Source organism: Ceratotherium simum, chromosome X (assembly GCF_057802395.1).
Source record: "Ceratotherium simum simum isolate JZ-2026a chromosome X, ASM5780239v1, whole genome shotgun sequence".
Classification (NCBI taxonomy): domain Eukaryota; kingdom Metazoa; phylum Chordata; class Mammalia; order Perissodactyla; family Rhinocerotidae; genus Ceratotherium; species Ceratotherium simum.
Genome location: NC_141940.1, coordinates 95,142,152 through 95,165,536, shown reverse-complemented (window position 1 = coordinate 95,165,536; position 23,385 = coordinate 95,142,152). Strand labels below are relative to the sequence as shown.

The 23,385-nt window shown below is 37.9% G+C and overlaps 1 protein-coding gene across 10 annotated transcripts in view; it reads right to left on the bottom strand.

Moving 5' to 3' along the window:
* Positions 1 to 23,385, bottom strand: part of CASK (calcium/calmodulin dependent serine protein kinase) — a 417,632-nt gene that overhangs the window by 329,405 nt on the left and 64,842 nt on the right. Inside the window, exon 4 of one of the 10 annotated variants that reach the window (XM_087427612.1) lies at positions 22,832 to 22,876. The exons of the other annotated variants lie outside the window; for them this stretch is intronic. Within the exon in view, the coding sequence (XP_087283738.1) occupies positions 22,832 to 22,876 (45 nt within the window). The remainder of the gene's footprint in view (positions 1 to 22,831; positions 22,877 to 23,385) is intronic. 10 annotated transcript variants of the gene reach the window in all.

Genomic DNA, 23,385 nt, shown 5'->3' with positions numbered 1-23,385 from the left:
TCTTACCCAGTGTCCCACAGTTAATACCTTGCAGAACTAGGATTTTAACATAAAATTTGCCTGGCTGTAAGGTCCGTAGGCTTTCCACTACCCATGCTGTACCTTGTGCCAACCATTATTGCTAAGAATAAGGAAAAGTGAATTTAGAAGGTAAAGAGTCAGCAAATGGTCAGTAGGTACCATTAGATACATCAAAGACACTCAACAAGCATTTGACTGAGGATTCACAGAGGAGATTTTATGATCAGGAACCAGCTACAGAAAAATGCTCAGAGAAGTGGGTTTACAGGCTAGACTGAGCAGCCAGTTTAGTCACTTTCAACAGCTATACCTCCTGTCACCTTTTTGGTCTTCCTCTTGCCTTGCTTTGGTGTGTAATGGTTCTTTTCTTTCTTCTTCTTATCCTGAGAATGTCCAAGAAATCTTAGTTTTTCTTAATCTATAGGCAATACTCTTGTGTTTTCCTGTTGCATTCTCTTTTTCTAAGCTGAAATGTCTTGATTCTTGTACTGTTTGAGGGAAATCACCCAGCATACAACAAAAATTTAAAGTCTAGGAAGCAGGAAAGTTGAATCAATTTCTCCAGGCATAGTGGTTTTGAGAAATTCTTCTGCAATGCTTGATTCTGTCAAGCCAGCCACGCTACACCCAGAGAAAAGAGATCTCCCTGTCACCATACCAGGGGTACCCTGAAAAACTACAACCAGACTACTACTGAACCAAGTCTTTTTGTTTTAGGGGGAGAAATAGTGTTGGGAGAGGGGGGCATGCTCTCTAATAGTTTGAAGAGAAATAAGAATGAAGCCTACAGGCTGTATTAGTTTTTCTTATTGTTGCATAACAAATTATCACACATTTAGCAGCTTAAAACAGCACCCATTCTTGACCTCAGTTTCTGTGGGTCAGGAGTCCAGATGGCTCAGCTGGGTTCTCTGCTTAGGGTCTCACAGCCTGAAATCAAGGTGTCAGCAGGGCTGGGCTCTTATCTAGAGGCTCTGGGGAAGAATCCACTTCCAAGTTCATTCAGGTTGTTCGCAGACTTCAGTTCCTTTTGGCTATAGGACTAAAGATTCATTTCCTTGCTGACTGTTGAGTCAGGCTCATAGCTCCTAGAGCTCGCCTGCATTCCTTGCCAGGCAGCCCCTTTCATCTTCAAGCTAGCAATGGAGAATCTCTTTCTTTAGGAAATCTCCTTTAGATCGATACTCATTACTTAAATAAGTTTATTTAAAAAAATACCACTTCCATTAACAGAAAACAGTATCACTTGCCATAAATAGAAGGTGACCTTAAAAATAAATAGAACTAAAACAACAGCACTATAAAATTCTAGGTAGATACTGTTGCCTTCCTTCCCAACACTGTGAGCTTGAGGACTACTCTCACTTGGAAAAAAAGAGAGGCTATGTTGGTTGTCAATGTTATATTAAAACCAAACTTAATTTTCTCAAAGATATTAAGAGTAATCAGACAGACTGAAGGAAGACTATAGAGAATTCTTTATTACTGTTTACTTAATGATTTGTTGGGGTACCACCTAAAATCATACAGTCTACCACAATACCTGTCACATACTTTAGGAAATATTACTTTAAGCCCTGGTTAGAAATTTGGACCGAAAGAGAAGTGGTATAGGATTTCCCTAAAGGCTTTGAATACTGTGTCATAGTAAAATCAGTTAAAAACAAACAAACAAAAAGATCATAATCAGACTAAACCTAAAAAGAGCGTGGTTAACGAACTGTCCTGAATTCAGACACCTTGGAGCTTATAAAGGCACAATGACTCACGTACATCTATCTCTACATTGCTGCCATTTCTACTCTCCTTGAAAACAGATGGAAAGCAATATTACTCTATTTTGCTCAGACTACATTCCTTTATGAATTCTTTAAGAAGAAATTACGGTATACCTAATAGACCTGGGCAACAAGATCACTTAGGGGTCAGCAAACTACAGGCCACAGGCCAAATCCAGACTGCCACCTGTTTCAGTAAACACAATTGTATTGAAATACAGCCACATGCATTCGTTTACGTACTATGACTGCTTTTTTTTTTTTTTTGCTACAACAGCAAAGTTGAGTGGTTCTGACAGACACTGTATGGCCTTCAAAGACTAAAATATTTACTCTCTGACACTTTACTGAAACAGGTTGCCCACCCCTCAGATGTTCCCAACAAGTGCTGATCTTAATCACCTAACGTGTTCAGAGTGGAGGTTTCAGATTATCCTAAATGACTGTGTTTCTTATCTCTTCAATTCTGTCATGGGTAGTTTTAGTGTGTCAATTCTACTTAGAATAAGGAATTGTACTTGTCAAACAATTGATACTGCATTACCAAAATTATCAGAGTCTAGATCTCAAGGAACATCCCTACCTATGCTCCTTTAGCTTTTCTTAAATATTTTATTTACCTCATCACCAAGACATCATCTAAATAGAAAGGCAGAACACCTCTTATGACACTGTTTTTTAATTTTTTTAGAAGTTTTGGACTTTCAGAAAAATTACAAAGATAATACATAGAGTGCCCATATACCCTGTACCCAGTTCCCCTACTATTATCTTCCATTAGAATGGTACATTTGTTACAATTAATGAACCAATACTGATACACCAGCATTAACTAAAGTCCATTCTTTATTCAGATCTCCTTAGTTTTTAACCTAAGTGTCCTTTTCTGTTCCAGGATCCCATCCAAGATACCACATGACATTCAGTCACATCTCCTTAGACTCCTTTTGGCTGTGACAGTTTCTCAGACTTACCTTGTCTTTGATTACCTTGACAGTTTTGAGGAACAGTGTTTAGGTAATTTGTAGAATTTCTCGACTGGGATTTTTCTGATGTTTTTCTCATGATTAGACTAGAGTTATATGCTTGGGGAAGAAGACCATAGAGGTAAAGTGCCATTTTCACTACATCATATCGAAGGTATATACTGTTAACATGACTTATCACTGTTGATATTGACCTTGATCACCTGGTTGAGGCAGTGTTTGTCAGATTTCTCCAATATAAAGTTATTTTTTTCTCCCTTTCCATACTGTAGTCTTTGGAAGGAAGTCACTAAGTTCAGTCCACATGTGCTATTTATTTCTTAGTTATTAGATTTTAACAAGTGACTTACTTATTTTAATAAGTGACTGACTTGAATCAATATTCACGTAAAAGTAAAATAAGTACTTAACAGCTAAAAATTTCTACCTGCCACACAAACTGGATTTACATATTTGGACTAAATTAACACCATCAGCATCTTAAATTTTTTTCATTCCTAGTATTTTGGCAATTCTTACAAAGATTGTTTCTGAAGGCATGTCATAGTGTGGAGAAATGCTATAATTTCCAAATTAAATAAATCAAAATCTCCACAAGTAAGTACTCTTTAAGCAAAAAGCCTAACAAAATGTGACTGATTCTGGACTATTTTTCCTGTCTACCACTTTTATCCCATTTGGTACAAGTAGATGAGCCATCACCATCTCACAACCCAATAGATTCTTCCCTATCCCTGAAATGCAAAATGAATTCAGGTAAGATATTGTGGAGAAAACAACTAAGAATTCTTGGTTGAGTTACGTTGGACTTGGTTGGCACCCTTCCTTAGGGCTATGACAACCAGGCCAGAACACAATCACATCAAGGTCATGTAGCTCCCAATCCCCCTAGCAGCTAGGCCCTGGCTCCTGAAGCACAATCACCAGAAAAGTGAATTTAGTAAGTGGAAGAACCTTTTGCTAATCCTTTAAGCCAAAACCTGAGCTGATCCTGGGCTGAAATGAGGCATTCAAGAAAGTTGGCCTTTGGCATTGACACTCTTCCCATTCCAGATCCCCTCTCCTCACTTGGTGCTGCCCAGTGACTCTCTCTTCCTCTGTGCTGGCTGCCAGTAATTCCTGACAACACAAGCAGCCTTCAAAGGTGGCTATCCCTTAAAGAGAGAATCCAGAAGGAAAGTTCTTAGTGGCAGCTGCTCTTGGAGGAGCTCATAAAGGACTCTGTTGGCCAGTGACCTCCCCAATGTCAAGAGAAGATGGGCACTGGCAGGCCAAACTAGGCTGGAGATGAGAATCCACAGGACTCAGGGTGGGGGCAGATTTGCTGATGAGGACAAATGTTACCCAACAGCTGAGAAAGTTGAAATCCACTTCGTGGGACTCATCTAGAACTAATCCTGTATAAGATGTCTAATACTTTAGCTAAGGTCACGGGCTCACTCATTTCCTCCATGTCCTCACATGATCAAATACTTCGTAGCTAAAGAGTAAAATAAGTGAAAAGTTTACAGAAGTGCTTCTGACAGAAGCAACGACAAACAAAAGGATTAAAGTGATGCTATTTGAATACTATCTAAAATATAAATTTTCAGAAGAGCTCTTTATGCAAAATATTTAGTCATTCTACTACTAAATTTTAGAAAAAAGAAGAAATCATTATTTTTGACCTTGACCCAATTCTGACCCCGTTCAAGGAGCAGCCTGAGAAGAAAATGCAACCCTGCTTTTCTTATTGGGAAAAAATGAGACCCCAATTATGTCATCTAGAAAGACACATTTATACTGCTTAACATTAAGTGCTCCAAACAAAAGGCTAATACTGAAGTAAAGGTGAAAACTGTATACCAAGAACCAAGACTTTAAAACAGTACATCTGGTGTGCAATTCACTGTAGGGCTATAGGCAATTAGGGTTTCCTCAAACGTCTTTCACAGAGCCAGCTGTAACAGTGGAGAAGAAATGAGTTCCACTGCACAGTCCTATTTTATATTGGCTGTAACATTATCAGTAAACAACACTGAAAGCCCTGAATAACAGAGTTTATCAGGTGAAAAAAATGATGGACCATAATTCTTTCTAGGGAACACATCAAAAAAAGCCATTACCACTCTATTTGTGGAAAAATTCTGGTACTTCCACAGTACACAAAGGCACTGTCCTTAATGAGATTGTAGTTTGTTACTTCCATGTAACAGACTGTTTTTGTTTTGTTTTTTTTTTTTGGTGAGGAAGATTGGCCCTGAGCTTAACATCTGTGGCCAATCTTCCTCTTTTTGCTTGAGGAAGACTGGCCCTGAGCTAACATCTGTGCCAATCTTCCTCTATTTTGTATGTGGTATGCCGCCACAGCATGGCTTGATGAGTGGTGTAGGTCATGCCCAGGATCCGAAACCACGAACCCTGGGCCACCAAAGCAGAGCGCTCGAACTTAACCACTACACCACCAGGCCAGCCCCCAGACTGGATTTTTGAGTTTGTTTTCTACCTCTGATTTACCACAAATACTTAGTTGATCTGTAATACAAACAATCCAAAGTACTATGTATCTTCTGCTTTCATTTCTTAGACAGATAAAATGGATCTCAATACCAGCTAAGGAAATCACATTAGGCTAAAAATCTCATCTACAGGTAATATGCTATTGATCAAGACTAATAATTCTTTTTGAAAGAGCTCACTCAGCTTAAACCTTAACTCTAGTAGGTAAACTGTATTATAGTGATCAGAAAATAAAGATGGTTATGGGGATCAGTGGAATTAGCAAAGGCTACTGTTTCAATTGCTGCTCAAGATACTCTCACAGCCTTGCCATAATGTTGCTTTTCACAGAACAGAGGCAAGCATGAATTGTAACAGATGCTTACTGGTTTAGATTAGTACTTGATTCAAATATACAATGCTTAATGTTTTTCAATCTTAATGAAACATTAAATAAATTGAACTATCAGCCACAGTACATAATGTTAAAGCTATTAGAGCAAATCTGTTTTTACTGCTTTATCTAAAATCTTGGCATAATTCCGACCCTAAACCAGGAAGTCATTGCTTAGCAAATAGTTTCAACAATGTGTTCTTTAAAAAGTTAAATTCTATCTTTATATCTTTGCCTAGAGTAGAACTGATCAGAAACAATGCATATTTGAAAACCATCATACTAATCCTTTTTGGTTCTTCCTTAAATTTCAGTGAGTCTTCTTTAAGGCCTAACTAAACATTATGTCCTTCTTGTTCTGTTGAAGTTTCCTCTCTTCTGGACTCAGTTTCTTTAGAGCAGTTGCAAAACCATCTTAGCCTTCTTCTCTATCCCATCTTTAATTCCTCATACAGAACATCCTGGTTTACTCCAAGCCTCAGCCATGCTATTCCCCTTGTCTTCAGAAACATCACTAGGGGGAGACCTCCATTCCTAGTCACTTAATGAACCACAATCTACCTCTGCTTATGCTCTCTGACTCTAGAGTTATTGAGACGTTTTGAAGAAAGCAGTGTTAACAACAATATCGGGTCGGGAGGGAGTTGGTGGAGAGGACTGCCAGGGAATCAAGAATGCATGTGAAATGAAGCATAATAATCAGGAAGGCATAAAAATGCTTCCTTTAAAAAAACTATACTGGTTAGTATATTAGTGTAAAATGATAAAGAAAAAATAACCCATTACAATTCCAATGCAAAAGAAAACTTACAATAGTGGAAGCCATAATTAATAAAATTTGATATTTAAAAAAGCCTAGTTTTGGGCCAGCCCGATGGTGTAGCGGTTAAGTGCATGCACTCCACTTCGCTGGCCCGGGGTTTGCGGGTTTGCATCCTGGGCGTGGACCAACACACCACTTATCGAGCCATGCTGTGGCGGCGTCCCATATAAAGTATAGGAGGATGGGCACGGATGTTAACCCAGGGCCAATCTTCCTCAGCAAAAAAAAGAGAGGAGGATTGGCATCGGATGTTAGCTCAGGGCTAATGTTCCTCACACACACACACACACAAAAAGCCTAGTTTTAGGATTTACACAGAAAAAAAAAATTAATCCCAATAAAAATACTTACAGGAAAATAATATGAAAATAGAAAAAAATTACAAATAGTTTAACTGTATGGTACAGAAAATTGATCAAGGAATTAAGTTGGCTTAGTGAAAGCATCTGGGCTGAGAAATACTTTCTCAAAAAATTCATTAGTATTGGTTTAATTCTGATTAAAATATTTATATTTACACCCAAGTACTCAAAAGCTTCCATAGGTCAAAAGCCCTTTGCACTTAGCAAAGAAGCATGAAAGGATTATCCATTCACATGTCAAATTTACCACAGTCTTCCAAAAGAAGCAACAAGAATGATAAAATTATTAGTAACAGGTACTGTATTAGTATGATTAGTATATATTAGAATATATTATTAGTATTATAGGTATTGTACACTCACTATGTGCCACTCATTTTTTTAAGACTTGCTGGTATTATTAATTCATTTACTTCTCATAACTACTGTATACGACGGGCAGTATCTTTTTTCCCATTTTACAGGTCAGGAAATCGAGGTACAGAGAAGTTAAATAACTTGGCCGTAGCCCCAGAGCTAGTAACCGGTTCAATCAGAATTCAAATTATAAAAATTCCAGATCCAGAGCCCAGGACTTTCTTAATCACTATGTTGTCCCTGCCTCACACCTCTATCAGACATATGCCCAAGGTCCCCTGTTGAAGTTAGCCAATCTTTATCCCCTTTATAGAAGCAAAAACCCACTTGTTGTATTTATCAGGAAATTTTGCAGAGTTCAGTTGCCTTATGCCTTATATTTATGATCTGTAGTACTCTGGGTTTTCTTTTTAACCAGTAAGTATTCACTTATATGATATGAGAAAAATACTGTATTTTGTAGAAAACGTCTCTCCTCATATTCAAAGTTTAGTTTAAAAACAATTTTCAAACTTACAAAAAGTAAAATTAACACTGTATATTGACTTAAGTTTCCTTTCTGCTGAATGATTACACTATTAAGTGGCACTAAAAAATCTTGTTCTTAGTTGGTTAGAAGGTGACACAGAACTAGAATATCAAAAAATATTTCTTCTGGAATAATTCTATAAATACCTGGCAGCAACAATTCTACCAAGTATTTTGTAGGCAAATAAACTAGTAGAGGCAACACGGAGTCACACTCCCATATATCCGGCACTAGAGCAAGAGTCAAGATAATATGGGTGTCCAGTTCTGGCTTTGCAAACTGATGGTTTATATATTTTTGAGTCATAGTCACTCTGTGCCTGTTTCCTCATTTTTAATAGAAAGTGTTAGACGTAGATAAATACTTCCATTCTGCCAAGCTCTAAATTCTGACTTCAGAAAAAACCATAAGGCACTGGAGGTTTTCTCACAGGTTTTTCTATTGACCCCGTTCCTCTCCCTTTCATCAAGCACCACAGGACAATCATCTCTGACCGGAGATCTGAATGTGTGTGTTCTAGTTCTAAATTCATCACTAACTATTAGTTTCAACTCTCTGGGGCTTCCCTCAAATAGAGGAATTAGACTGGTCTCCAATCTCTTTTTGTAGGGACAAGTCACTTCATTTATCCAGACTGACGATTAACAATCAGGAGCAAGAGGGAGAATACCCATGAGACACACCACTTCCAGAGTGGAGGAAAGGTTTGTTCCTGATAGAAGTTACCAGATTCCAGCCCCACTGCCAAATAGATATTATGAGAAAGAGTGAAACCTATAGTAGTAACTTGAGACCACTAGAAAGACCAAAGCCCAGAGGGAGAAAGTACGCCAACAAATATTAGACATACCTCAATACTTCTATTGCTTGAAATGCTCATTACCTTAAAAGTACACAGTGGCAGTGGAATACCTGTGCCTAACAAAAGCAGCTATTCAATAAGATACTTCCTGATTTCAATTCTGACCAATAAGATCAAACTATAACGTCTACCAAAGGATTTAGTAATCTAGATCTAAAACATTTGGCTCTTAAGAAATCATTTAACCATTCTACACCATGAGTTTCTCTCCCTTCCCACAATATCGAAGTAGGGTAATGATACTTTTGTATTTCAGCACAAAGGTATCCTGGTGTAAAGTGCCATAAAATACAATCAACTAAAGTTACAACAAAGCCTCACTTAACAAAAAGCTTACAATACTCCTTAGACATGGTTGTACAACGTTGTGAATGTAGTTAAAGCCACTAAATCTGACATTTAAAAATGGTGAAAAAGGCAAATTTAATATTATATACCTTCTACAATTTTTAAAAATAATTTAAAAATGGAAGGAAAGAACACAAAATATATCTTAGAACGCATTTATTTTCATGAGGCATGAGCATATGTTTTTAAAAATTAACTACTATATGTTTTAAGTACATTATGATGCTTGAGTTTTAAAGGACCAAGCTTTTCACTAACAGCACTAATCAACATTAATCACATAATGGCAAAAACTTCCTAAAAATCAGAAAGTAAATGCCTACAGATCCAGGCAGATTTAACTTATATTTCTGAAAACTTAGTTACATGTGAGCTACATATGAATGAATTTGAGGGAGAAACGGATAAAACTCAGCTTGCAAAGGTGATTTCTCCACAGCGAAGGATATTTTTTTGCAAAGCAAGCAAGTGCCCAATAAATTACCTAAAATTCTGGCTTCCGTATGTGGTGTTGGTAAAGTGAGGCTCAACTCCAGCTGTCACCTGATCCAGTCCCTCATTTTATAGATGAAGACTCTAGGTCTGCAAAAGGCGAGAGACAACCACCACCTCCCACACTCCTCAAAACACACACTCACAGACACATGAACACATGAGGTGCTGGTGACAGAGCTAGGACTTGAACTGTGGAACTCAAAGTGCAACAGTCTTCCTTCACTTTGTACTGTTCTCTATTTCTTTTCCTTCCAAACAATCATCATGGCTCAAGAATGCCAAATATATATTTTTAATTCATATAAAACACCTGGTTGCTCATATCTTTATTTATTTATTTATTTATTTTTGGTGAGGAAGATAGGCCCTGAGCTAACATCTGTTGTTAATCCTCCTCTTTTTGCTGAGGAAGATCGGCCCTGGGCTAACTTCCATGCCCATCTTCCTCTACTTTATACTGTGGGATGCCTGCCACAGCATGGCTTGATAAGCAGTGCATAGATCCGTGCTTGGGATCCGAACCTGCAAACCCCAGGCTGCCGAAGTGGAGCGCAGGAACTTAACCGCTACACCACCAGGCCAGGCCCCTGGTTACTCATATTTTTAATCATCTTTTTAATCCCTATCACATTTCCCATCGTGTGTCCTAAGGTTCATTATTCCTGCAAAATACTCTAATACTCAAAGGTTCCATAAGAGTAAATTTAGGAAACATTCCATAATATCCCTATCATAAAAAAAAATCTCAATGCATATAAGCAAATTTAAGGCTCTGAAAGTTCCTATGGAAAAAAGACATGTTAAATTTCATTAAAACTACCATTTCCTAAACTCCTGAGCATACAATCTTCAAAAAAAAATAAATAGAACCAATATTGTTGGCAGCATATTTTGGGAGATGCTATCCTACAGCCTCATTCAAGACCTGGAGTACACATGTATCTGTTGAATTGAATTCAATTCAGAACACATCAATAAAGTGTCACCAAAAAGCACAGCTATCAACTAACTATACATTCGATTCTTAGAGGAGGAAAATGTATTAGAATGTATAAAGATAATAGACCCTTCAAGTAAAAGTAAATTCTGACAAATCATTTTTATTCAAAATTTTGACAAAGTTTAAGGTCATTTAAATACAAAAAGCAAAACACAGGTTCTGATATGGAACATATTCATTACACGGACTCAAAGAATTTTCAAAGACCAAGATTGTGACACATTATAGGTAGACTAAACACATGCTACTCCTACTTTAAAGAACAAATATTCTTAAGTTTGATGTTCTCCCCATGGCTTTTGGGAACAGTCTTTCTGTTGAAGTGATTATATAGATTTCACGGCAACCTGAAGTGATTTTATAGGTTTTCTGCTAACCTGAAGGCAGCAGGCTTTGGTGAGCCTACGTTAAACAATCAGGCTAGCATTTTGTTAATTCTTCTATCAATCATGGAATTTTGGGAATTTGATATAAAATGCAATTACATACACCTTATATAATTTAAAATTTTCCATCTACTTGTACTAACTACAATGGCAAACCATGGGACGTTAGCTACAAATGTTTCCAAACTTTTTCTCAGTTGTGCACTAGATGGCAGGGACACTTGAAAAAAAATCCCTTCCTCTCCTACTCAGTAATTTGTCTTAATAATATGCCTCTGTTGCCTGAGAAAGACATGTTCTGGGCCGGCCCCATGGCTTTGCGGTTAAGTGCACGCGCTCCACTGCTGGCGGCCCGGGTTCGGATCCTGGGCGCGCGCCGATGCACCACTTGTCTGGCCATGCTGAGGCCGCGTCCCACATACAGCAACTAGAAGGATGTGCAGCTATGACATACAACTATCTACTGGGGCTTTGGGGGAAAAAATAAAATAAATAAAATTTAAAACATCTTTAAAAAAAAAAAAAAAAGAAAGACACGTTCTAATGCTGTATGGGAGAGTCCTTGTTCCAATGAAGAGGGGTTTACCTTTACTCATGAGCCCATGTGAACACTTGGTAGCCTTTCAGTTCTGCCTAAACAGCTACAAGAAATTCAAGTACTTGAGCAAGATTAAGATAGTTTCTTTTCCTAGATGTGTTTTATTTATTTATTTTTTTGTGAGGGAGATCAGCCCTGAGCTAACATCCATGCTAATCCTCCTCTTTTTGCTGAGGAAGACTGGCTCTGAGCTAACATCTATTGCCAATCCTCCTCCTTTTTTTTCCTTCCCCAAAGCCCCAGTAGACAGTTGTGTCATAGTTGCACATCCTTCCAGTTGCTGTATGTGGGACGCAGCCTCAGCATGGCCAGAGAAGCGGTGCGTCGGTGCGCACCCGGGATCCGAACCCCAGCTGCCAGTAGCAGAGCACGCGCACTTAACTGCTAAGCCACCGGGTCGGCCCCCTAGATGTGTTTTAAATTACCTTATGCTGCATTCACATTAAAGATACCCTCTGCAACCATAAACCTAGATTCTACATTCTTAGACTAGGTTTCTCCTTGATATGAAAAAAACCTGGCCACTCTTAATCATACCCACCTACATACCTCTTCCAGAGCATCTACCAATGCTAATTAAACTCTACCCAGAAGACATAGAAAAGACGCTGGCTTTCAGAAGGAACTGAGAGTCACATGACAAATGAGGGAACCCTGCATCCCAAAGCACATACTGTGGGCAGTGTTATTACAGGTACTTAGCCAATTTGGCCCTCCTCTACTCTGTCCCAGCCTGCGCTTGAGACCCAGAGCTGGCCATCCCCATGAAACAGACTGAAGCTGACTACATGGAGCCAAATGGGACTAATTCAAATGCCCAAGCATGTTTATGAAAACATCAGTTAAATAATATTTGGTTCTAAGTTTTCTTCTAAATTCTATTTCAAAATCTGGAAATCCTAGGCAATACTCAAATGTTTTTTACCAGTATAGCAGCTCTCTTTGTTTATTTTTTAGAACTGTACTGCCTATGTTAAAGACTTCTCAAATCACCAAATAATTGAAAGATTTACTAAAATTCTGAGCTCAGCAAAGATCATCTTAAATGTCAAAAAGAAAAATATGCATGAGGCCAACCCGGTGGCATAGCGGTTAAGTTCGTGCACTCCCCTTTGGCAGCCCGGGGTTCGCAGGTTTGGATCTCGGGCACGGACCTATGCACTGCTCATCAAGCCATATTGTGGCGGCATCCCACATATAAAAGAGAGGAAGATGGGCACAGATGTTAGCTCAAGGCTAATCTTCCTCAGCAAAAAGAGGAAGACTGGCAACAGATGTTAGCTCAGAGCAGCTCTTCCTCACCAAAAAAAAAAAAAGAAGAAAAAAAGAAAAATATGCAAGTAAAATGACCTTACTTTAAGGAAATTAAAAATCATAGTTCATTGTCTTTCACTTACAGGTAAATTTCAGAACAGATCCTAAAGGAATCCAATAAGACACTGTAGAGGGAAATGATAAAGAATTGGGAAGCAATAGAAAAATGCAGAATTATTATTGCAGTGACTAGAGCTAGAGTCATTTGTTAGAAATGGAAAGCATCAATCTTACCACACTAAATAAACTTGAAATTTTTTTCAAAAAGTGCTACAAGAGTATGTAATTTGATTTATGATTACTCAGCAAGAAATTAATTATTCAGTTAATAGTATTAAGAACATGAAGGCAGATTTCCTATCCTAAAAGCACTCATTAGCATTCAGATTAATATAATGAGATTCAAAATCAGACCTCTGGAAACCTAAACAGAAATATTTGGTGAATTCAAGACTTGTGGCTATTTGCAATCTGCGACTTGCTGTAATTTAGGGTAGCTACCATTCCTCGAGCATCTTCAAATAATGGGAGTGGCTTCACATCCGTTGAACATGTAAAAATACACAAGTAGCTTTACTGAATCCCAAGAATGACATCTTGTAGTAATTAACATAATAAGGCATCACATAAAATCTACTTACACATCTTTATGATTAGTTTTAGACAACTGTTTTGTCCTTTGCTTTGTAGTTTTCAGACTTCCTCATCCACTCCCAATTTAATAGGTTTATTAATAATACTATAAGTAAGCTCTATGCTCTATACAATTTTGGAAATTGGTCCTACTTCCTTGGGTCTAACTCATAATGCTAAAGCGATCTCATTTCACTTGCACAACACTATCTGAAAGAGATCAAGGCACTTTTTTTGTCATTTCTCAACACTCCTGGAAAGCGAAGAGGACAGTATTACCCTATTTTAAAGATAAAAATGGAAGTGCAGGAAGCACAAAGAGGGCTTCTGGTAATGTCCTAGTTTCTTGACTTGGGTGCTGGTTACAGGAGTGTGTTTGGCTTGTAAAAGTTCATCAAACTACATATACTTACGATCTGTATACTCTTCTGTATGTTATACATACTCCAGTAAAAAGTTCAAAACAGTAAAAAACTAGAGATTCAGATTCCAAAACATCCAGTGACTTGCCTAAGGTCAGTGGTAGAGTCTGGCCCAGATGCAAGCCATATGACTCCTAGGTAGTCCTCAGTGCTCTACATCAAACTGCCGGTGTTGCTTTCACTGTTAATCATTTCCTTCTACTCAATCTCTTATTTCTCCTTTGATCATTAACAAATAAAATATTCTGCTTCATAATCAGAATATGGCTGGAACACCACACTTAAAAAACTTTCTCTTCATGCCGATTTAATCTTACACATATGTGGTAATATATAATCCTACAACACCCAAGCCTCACCCTAGCTAGGAGATCCAAATGCATCTCACTAATCGATAACCATGCTTTGGTAGTCTGACTGACTGCAACCTTTATAAATAATTACTGTACTATGTACAATTATGTTTTTAACTATAAGATATCTCATTATTTAAACTGTTTAAGTCAGTCCTTATACTTTCTAAAAATGCTAACAATTAAAATGTGGGAAGAAAAGAAAATCTCACTCTATTCCCCACATCTCTTAGATTCTCTGAAATGATGGGGAAAGGTCAGTAGAACAATTTTGCAGAAACCAGATTTGGTTAGGTAAATATTTCACATCTATTTATCTTTCCAATCCACTCTCTTATTCCATCTAGACACAGTCTACATCTACCTATACTAACCACAATTATCTTAACAAGATTAGGTTCTCATCTGCCCCCAATGCCTTTGTACCAACTGTTTTCTCCGCCTAGAATACCCTTCCCCTTGTCCAACCCCTCTCTACTAATCTTTCAAGACTTAGCTCAAGTATCAAAGAATTATTTTTAATTCTCCTCAGATCAAGTTAAACTCTCTCTCCCTTCTCAGTGCTCGTGAAGCTCAAGACTGCCATATACTAGTAGAAAGAACAATGAATCAAGAGTCACACAACTTACTGATAAAATATTAAAGTACGTTGCAGAGTTTGAAAAACATCTCTACTCAGAAGCTGGATCATTCCTCCAACTCTCACTCTTGAAGTAGGTTGAGTTCCCTTTCTATATTCTGTCATAGCACCCCTTTGGCTTTCCTTCACAGCACTTACAATGGAATTTTAAACAATTATTTGTAGAATTACTTAACATCCATCTCCCTCTCTAGATAGCAACTTCCATGACAGAAAGAGCACCTTCTATGTTACTCACAGATATATCCCCAGGGCTCAGAACCTGGAACACAGTAACTGCTCAATACATTTTGTTGAACGAATGTTTCCAAGAAGTTGCATACCATTTTGGTTCACTTGATAGACTATTTTGGTTTACTGCTTCAAAAATGAATTCTGACTTAGCATGCCAAAGCTGCCTCACATACACAACTTATGTTTATAAATATTATGAAACAATCACAACAACTATAGTCAAACTAAGAAATAATTCAACTTATTATTTACATGTTGGTTACCCCTATTAAATGAGTTCCCAAATGGCAGGGACTGTGTACAATTATAGCAAGGTAGCTGAACAGTTCAGACGATAGAGTCAAACTTCCTTAAGCTCCCAGCTTTCCCACTCAAGAGCTTGGTAACCCTGGACAAGTGATTTAAACCTCTCTGAGCCTCCGTTTACATACATCTATAAAGTGGGGATAATAACACCTACTTCCTGGGATTGTTGTATTTTTTCCCAGCTTTATTGAGGTACAATTGATAAGTAAAAATTATGTATATTTAAGGTATACAACATAATGATGTGATATACATATACATTGTGAAATGATTACCACAATCAAATTACCAAATCAATTAACATTTCCATCAACTCACAGTTACCATTTTCTTTTTATGATAAGATTTATGATTTACTCTCTCAGCAAATTTCAAGCATACAATACAGTATTAGTAACTAAGGTCACAATGCTATACTTTAGTTCTCCAGAACTTATGTATTCTGCACAACTGAAACTTTGTACCCTTTGAGCAATATCTCTCCATTTCCCTCACCCCACAACCCCCGCAACCACCGTTCTATTCTTAGCTTCTATGAATTTGACTATTTTAGATTCCATATATAAGTGAGATCATGCAGTATTTGTCTTTCTGTGTCTGGTTTACTTTATATAGCATAATGTCCTTCGGGTGCATCCATATTATCACCAATGGCACAATTTCCTTCTTTTTTTTTAAGCTGAACAATATTACATTGCATGCATGTGTACGTGCATATACACACACACATTTTCTTTATCCATCCATCGACAGACACTTAGGTAGCTTCCACATCTTAACTATAATGAATAATGTTGGAATGAATATGGGAGTGCAGATATCTCTCTGAGATACTGATTTGATTTCCTCTGGATATGTACCCAGAAGTGGAAATGCTGGATGATATGTAGTTCCATTTTTAATTTCATGAGGAACCTCCACACTATTTTCCAAAATGGCTGTTCCAATTTACAGTCCCACCAAGAGTATACAAGGGTTCCCTTTTCTCCATATCCTTGCCAACACTCGTTGTAGTCTTGATAATAGCCATATTAACAGATGTGAGGTGATATCTCACTGCAGTTTTGATTTGCATTTCCCTGATTATTAGTAATGCTATGAACTTCCCCCTTAGAACTGCTTTTGCTACATCCCGTAAGTTTTAGTATGTCATGTTTTCATTTTCATTTGTCTCAAGATATTTTTTGATTTCTCTTTTGATTTCTTCTTTGACCCACTGGTTGTTCAGGAGTGTGTTAATTTCCACATTTGTGAATTTCCTAAATTTCCTCCTGTTACTGATTTCTAGTTTTGTATCATTGTGGTTGGAAAAGATACTTAATATGATTTCAATATTCTTCAATTTGTTAAGACTTGTTTTGTGGCCTAACATATGATCTATCCTCGAGACTATTCTGTGTGTACTTGAGAAGAGTGTATTTTGCTGCTGTTGGATGGAATATTCTGTATATGTCTGTTAGGTCTATTTGGTCTACAGTGTTATTGAAGTCCTGTGTTTCCTTATTGATCTTCTATCTGGATGTTCTATCCATTATTGAAAGTGGGGTACTGAAGTATCCTGCTATTATTGTGTTGCTGTCTATTTCTCTCTTTAGTTCTGTCAATGTTTGCTTTATATATTTAGGTACTCTAATGTTGAGTGCATATATATTTATAATTATTACATCTTCCTGGTGGGCTGAATCTTTTATCATTATATAATGTCCATGTTTGTCTTTGGTCACAGTTTTTGATTTAAAGTCTATTTTGTATGATCTAAGTATAGCCACCCCAACTCTCTTTTGTTTACCATTTGCATGGAATATATTTTTTCATTCCTTCACTTTCAACTTGTGTATGTCCTTAAATCTAAAGTGAGTTTCTTGTAGATAGCATATAGCTGAGTCTTCTGTTTTGTTTTTTTAACCCATGCAGCCATTATATCTCTTCTGATGGGAGAATTTAATTCATCTACATTTAAAATAATTATCAATAAGGAAGGACTGACTATTGTCAATTTGCTAATTGTTTTCTGAATGTTTTGTAGTTTTTTTCTTTTCTTACTCTCTTGCTGTCTTCCTTTGTGATTTGATGCTTTTTTTTTTTTTGCAGTGGTATGCTTTGATTCCTTTCTCTTTATCTTTTGTGCATCTACTATATGTTTGTTCTTTGTGATTACCATGAGGCTTACATAAAACATCTTATAGTTATAACAGTCTACTTTAGGCTGATAACTACTTAACTTCAATCACATATAAAAACTCTATACTTTTACTCCATCCTCACATTTTATGTTACTGGTGTCACAATTTACACCTTTTTATATTGTTTATCTATTAACAAATTATTGTAACTATAGTTATCTTTAATATAAAAGTTAAAAAATAAAAGTATGAGTTAAAAGTGGTTTATGCACCACAATTATGTATTAGAGTATTCTGAATTTGAGTATATACTTACCTTTACCAGTGAGTTTTATACTTTCATATGTTTTCTTGTTGCTAATTAGTGTCTTTTCATTTCAACTTGAAGAATTCCTTTTGCATTTCTTGTAAGGCAGGTCTAGTGGTGATGAACTCCTTCAGCTTTTGTTTGTCTGGGCAAGTCTGGATCTCTCCTTCATTTCTGAAACATAGCTTTGCCAGATATAGTATTCTTGATTGGCAGTTTTTTTCCTTTCAGCACTTGGAATATATCATCCCACTTTCTCCTGGCCTGCAAGGTTTGTGGTGAGAAATCTACTGATAGCCTTATAAGGTGTGGGCAGGAGAAGGAGGCAGAGGAGGCAGCTTATATCTAACCAGTCATTTTTCTCTTGCTGCTTTCAAAACTCTTTGTCATTGAAAATTTGATTATAATGGGTCTTGGTGAAGACCCTTGATGTTCATCCTGTTTGGGGTACTTTGGGTATCATGAATCTGGATGATCATTTCCTTTCCACGATTTGGCAAGTCTCCTATCATTATTTCTTTATATAAGCTTTCTGCACCTTCTGGGACTCCCCCACCCAAAATGTCCTAACATTGGAGAACTTATAAATGACAAGTTGTAAGTTCACTTTCTACTTAACCACGTTACCTCTCACTGTGGACAGGAACCAAGACCCTGGGTGAACTGCATCACCTGGTGGCTAAAATAAGAAAACAGCTGGCATAATATCTATTGTGCTTTAACAGGATCATACAGAGAACATACTGCCCATTTTTACTTGACCATTTACCCATCACTGATTAACTCCCTTCTTGGCAATTATGTCCACATATTTCTTCTCTCATACTTTTTCCTTGTCTTTTCCAAATGTTTCTGTCCTTAAGAAAAAGCACTCCCCCTAGCCCTAATTTCTCCCAATTTATGAGTTTAAAAAGCAAATGCACCCCAAGCTGCCCATCAATGCTTGGAATATACAGGAATACCTCATTTTGCTATGTTTCGCTTTATTGCATTTCACAGATATTGCAGTCTTTATAAATTGAAGGTTTGCAGCAACCCTGCATTACGTCTACTGGCACCACTTTCCCATCCCAATAACATCTGGACACTTCCTGTCTCCGTGTCACATTTTGGTAATTCTCACAATATTTCAAACTTTTTCATTATTATTACATATATGGCGATCTATGATGAGTGACCTTTGATATTACTATTGTAATTGTTTTGGGGCACCACAAACCGCACCCATATAAGATGGTGAACTTAATGGATAAACGCTGTGTGTGTTCTGACTGCTCCACCGACCAGCCAATCTCCCATCTCTCTCCCTCCTCTCAGGCCGCCCTATTCCCTGAGACATAGCAATACTGAAATTAGGCAAATTAATAACTCCACAATGGCCTCTAAGTGTTCAAGTGAAGGAAGAGTCTCACGTCTCTCACTCTAAATCAAAAGCTAGAAACGATTAAGCTTAGTGAGGAAGGCATGTCAAAAGCCGAGACAGGCCAAAAGCTAGGCCTCTTGTGACAAACAGTTACCCATGTTGTGAATGCAAAGGAAAAGTTCCCAAAAGAAATTAAGAGTGCTACTCCAGTGAACACATGAATGTTAAGAAAGAGAAACAGCCTTATTGCTGATATGGAGAAAGTTTTAGTGGTCTGGATACAAGATCAAACCAGCCACAACATTCCCTTAAGCCCAAGCCTAACCCCCAGCAAGGCCCTAACTCTCTTCAATTCTATGAAGGCTGAGAGAGATGAGGAGACTGCAGAAGACAAGTCTGAAACTAGGAGAGTTTGGTTCATGAGGTTTAAGGAAAGAAGCCATCTTTGATAACATAAAAGTGCAAAGTGAAGCAGTAAATGCTGATATAGAAGCTGCAGGAAGTTATCCAGAAGATCTAGCTAAGATAATTAACGAAGGTGGCTACATTAAACAGCAAATTTTCAATGCAGACAAAACAGCCTTATATTGGAAGAAGATGCCATCTAGGACTTTCATAGCTAGAGAGGAAAAATCAATGCCTGGCTTCAAAGCTTCAAAGGACAGGTTGACTCTCTTGTTAGGAGCTAACGTAGCTGGTGACTTTAAGTTGAAGCCAATGCTCATTTACCATTCCAAAAATCCTAGAGCCCTTAAGAATTATGCTAAATCTACTCTGTTTGTCCTCTATAAATGGAACAACAAAGCCTAAATGACACCACATCTCTTTACAACTTGGTTTACTGAATATTTTAAGCCCACTGTTGAGACCTACTACTCAGAAAAAAAGATCCCTTTCAAAATATGACTGCTCATTGACAATGCACCTGGTCACCCAAGAGCTCTGATGGAGATGTACAATGAGATGAATGTTGTTTTCATGCCTGCTAACTCAGCATCCACTCCACAGCCTATGGGTCAAGGAGTAATTTCAACTTTCGAGTCTTCTTATTTAAGAAATACATTTTGTAAGGCTATAGCTGCCACAGATAGTGATTCCTCTGATGGATCTCGGCAAAGTAAACTGAAAACCTTCTGGAAAGGATTCACCATTCTAGATGCCATTAAGAACATTGTGATGATTCATGGGAAGAGGTCAAAATTAACAGGAGTTTGGAAGAATTTGATTCCAACTCTCATAATTGACTTTGAGGGGTTCAAGACTGCAGTGGAGGAAGTAACTGCAGATGTGGTGGAAATAGCAAGAGAACTAAAATTAGAAGTGGAGCCTGAAGATGTGACTGAATTGCTTCAATCTCATGATAAAACTAACAGATGAGGAGTTGCTTCTTATGGATGAGCAAAAAAGAAAGTGGTTTCTTGAGACAGAATCTACTCCCGGTGAAGATGCTGTGAAGGATTTAGACAAAGGATTTAGAATATTACATAAACTTAGTTGATAAAGGAGTGGCAGGGTTTGAGAGGACTGACTCCAATTTTCAAAGAAGTTCTACTGTGGGCAAAATGCTATCAAACAGCATCGCATGCTACAGAGAAATTGTTCATGAAAAGGAGACTCAATTAATGCGGCAAACTTCATTGTTGTCTTATTTTAAGAAACTGCCATAGACCCCCACAACCTTCAGCAACAAGCACCCTGATCAGTCAGCAGCCATCAACATCGAGGCACGACTCTCCACCAGCAAAAGATTACGACTCGCTGAAGGCTCAGATGATGGTTAGCACTTTCAGCAATAAAGTATTCTTTAATTAAGGTATACACATTGTTTTGTTAGACATAATGCCATTGCACACCTAATAGACTACAGTATAGTATAAACATAACTTTTATGTGCACTGGGAGACCAAAACATTCGTGTGACTCACTTTATTGCAATATTTGCTTTATTGCTGTGGTCTGGAACTGAACCCGCAATCTCTGAGGTATGCCCGTATCTAAATCAAGGAAAAGGAAGACTTTCCGGAAAATTAGTCTTAAGAACCAATGTCATAAGTCTCTAACCAACTCAAAGTTAGTGACTCTTAAAGCTGGTTACTCTTGGTAGGTGGCAGCAAAACAACTGATAACACCATATGCCAAATGAGGCTACAGTTTAGGGAAATACAGGAAAACTTCAGGATATGAGCATATGATGGGTTTTTCTTGCAGCTTTTGAGCTCAGTCCTAAAAGAGACCAAATCAAACTAAAGCTAGCCATTCTATTCCTACAGCCTTCAATCTAGATTGACTGAGACATAATTTGAAGCTTCGCAGGACTGTAAACATCAACAGCCTCTGCACTTTAAATTGAAGTGATTATAAGCAGTAACTCAGAGAAGTAGCTGTCTTAGCAGGAGATAAGACCACAGCCCCAAGCTGTTTTAAGAGTTCTCTTCAGGACAAGGAAAAATAACCAGCCAGCAAAAATCAGATTAAGGATGTTGCCTACCTCAAGGCAGTTGGCTATTAATTTAAAAGCTATAGGAAAAGGGCTGAGCAGAGTCCAGTAAGCAGAAGAATTTTCAAGCTAAGAAACTATGTCTAGAAGTGGCTTCTCCTCCACAGAGCTTACTAAAAGCAAAAATATCAAAAACCTATAAGTTTTTGAGGGAATAATATTATCATAGAAACCCAAGACTGCTCTGCAGCAGCCAGCAAGTATTAAATCTCTAAAATAATTAGTGGCCCCAAACCCTCACCAACAGAACATTAGCTGTGAAAGCTATGCATTCCCCAAGAAAAGTCTGCTACCCAATGAGTACTTCAGATGAGACCATGGAGAAGAATGGGCAGTAAAGAATCTTTAGAGAACAGTCAGGAGCCTGTTCTGGGCCAAAGGAAATTCCCCTGCATTATTCAGACTATTCTGATTGCTGCTTTGACCCTGCTGTCCATTTAAATAACCATGCCTACCTTGCACGAGTACCACTTGGCCTCTGCCACCCCAGGATCCAATTACTCCCACTGTATTTAGGTTTGCCAATTCATTGGCAGCAGTTCCCACTATAATTTCTGACCTACAGGGAAGAGCAATCACAGAGCTCTTCTAGGATGCTGGGGCTCCCCTCACAAATTTATTTCTCAGGCAAAGGAAATCCCCCTAAAAAGCAGAACCAAGGACTGCCAGATAGGCCATCCAACGAACTTTCTCTACTGCCAGGGCAGGGAGTCTCTGCTCTTCCTGCTCAGTAGGATTTGGTCACTGTTCCCTTTTTTTGGGTGGGAACTTTTACTATAGTTATTCTTTTTCTACCTATGTAACAATGGAGGAGGGGGCAATTTGTGGAACACCAAACCACAAAAAGCTATACCTAGACTTAATGGGGAGGACCACACATCACCAAGAAATTGAGGACTTAGAAACTGGATACAATAACTAGATAAGACTTTGGAGGTGTTTCCATTGAGGAGGGGGTAAGCATGTTCTTTGTGTGGGAAGATTAAGGATTGGATAGCTCAAGGGATACACTGTAGCAAAGACTGTTAATTATCCACCTAATATCCATTCTCCCCTTCTTTTTTGCTACCAGAAGCCCAAAGCTCTTGGGCTCCAATATGCTCAAGCAAAAATACATGTCCCATCTTAGATGAGGTGGCCATGTTGATATAGTTTGGCCAATGATATAAAAGCAAACTCCACTGGATGTGGTTTACAGGAAAGTTCTTTAAAGAGGTCTTACTCATCTGGCAGGCACCATTTTGCTCTTCCTCGTCTTCCACGCTGCCTAGAACACAGATGGGATGACTCAGGAGCTACCTTGTAACCATGAGCAAACACCAAGGATGGCTAGAAGAACGCTAGAAGGCACCTTGAAGACACTCTACCAGCCTTGGAATGCTAAACTTTGGAATTCTCATTTCATGAGTGAAAAATAAACTCAAATTTATTTAGGCCACTGTTCATTGGATTTTCTGTTCCACATAACAAAATTCAATTCCTTAACTGATACACACAGAATCCTGTAACTCACTGAGGAATTAACCAAATTTTTCCAAGTTTATGTTAGTCAAGATAGAATCCATAAAAAAACTCTATCAAGTACCTTAAGTTTACTTAGCCTGACTGCCACATACTAGCCATCCATAGGTTGCCCCCCTGTCCACTTTAGGCTTGGTTAATCGATCAGGGCATTCTCTCCCAATAAGTTGGAAGTACACCTACAAAACTGTCTCAACTCCAAGTCTCAACAGCTACAACGGATCTGTTGACCTGGTACCCAATATAGAACCTATT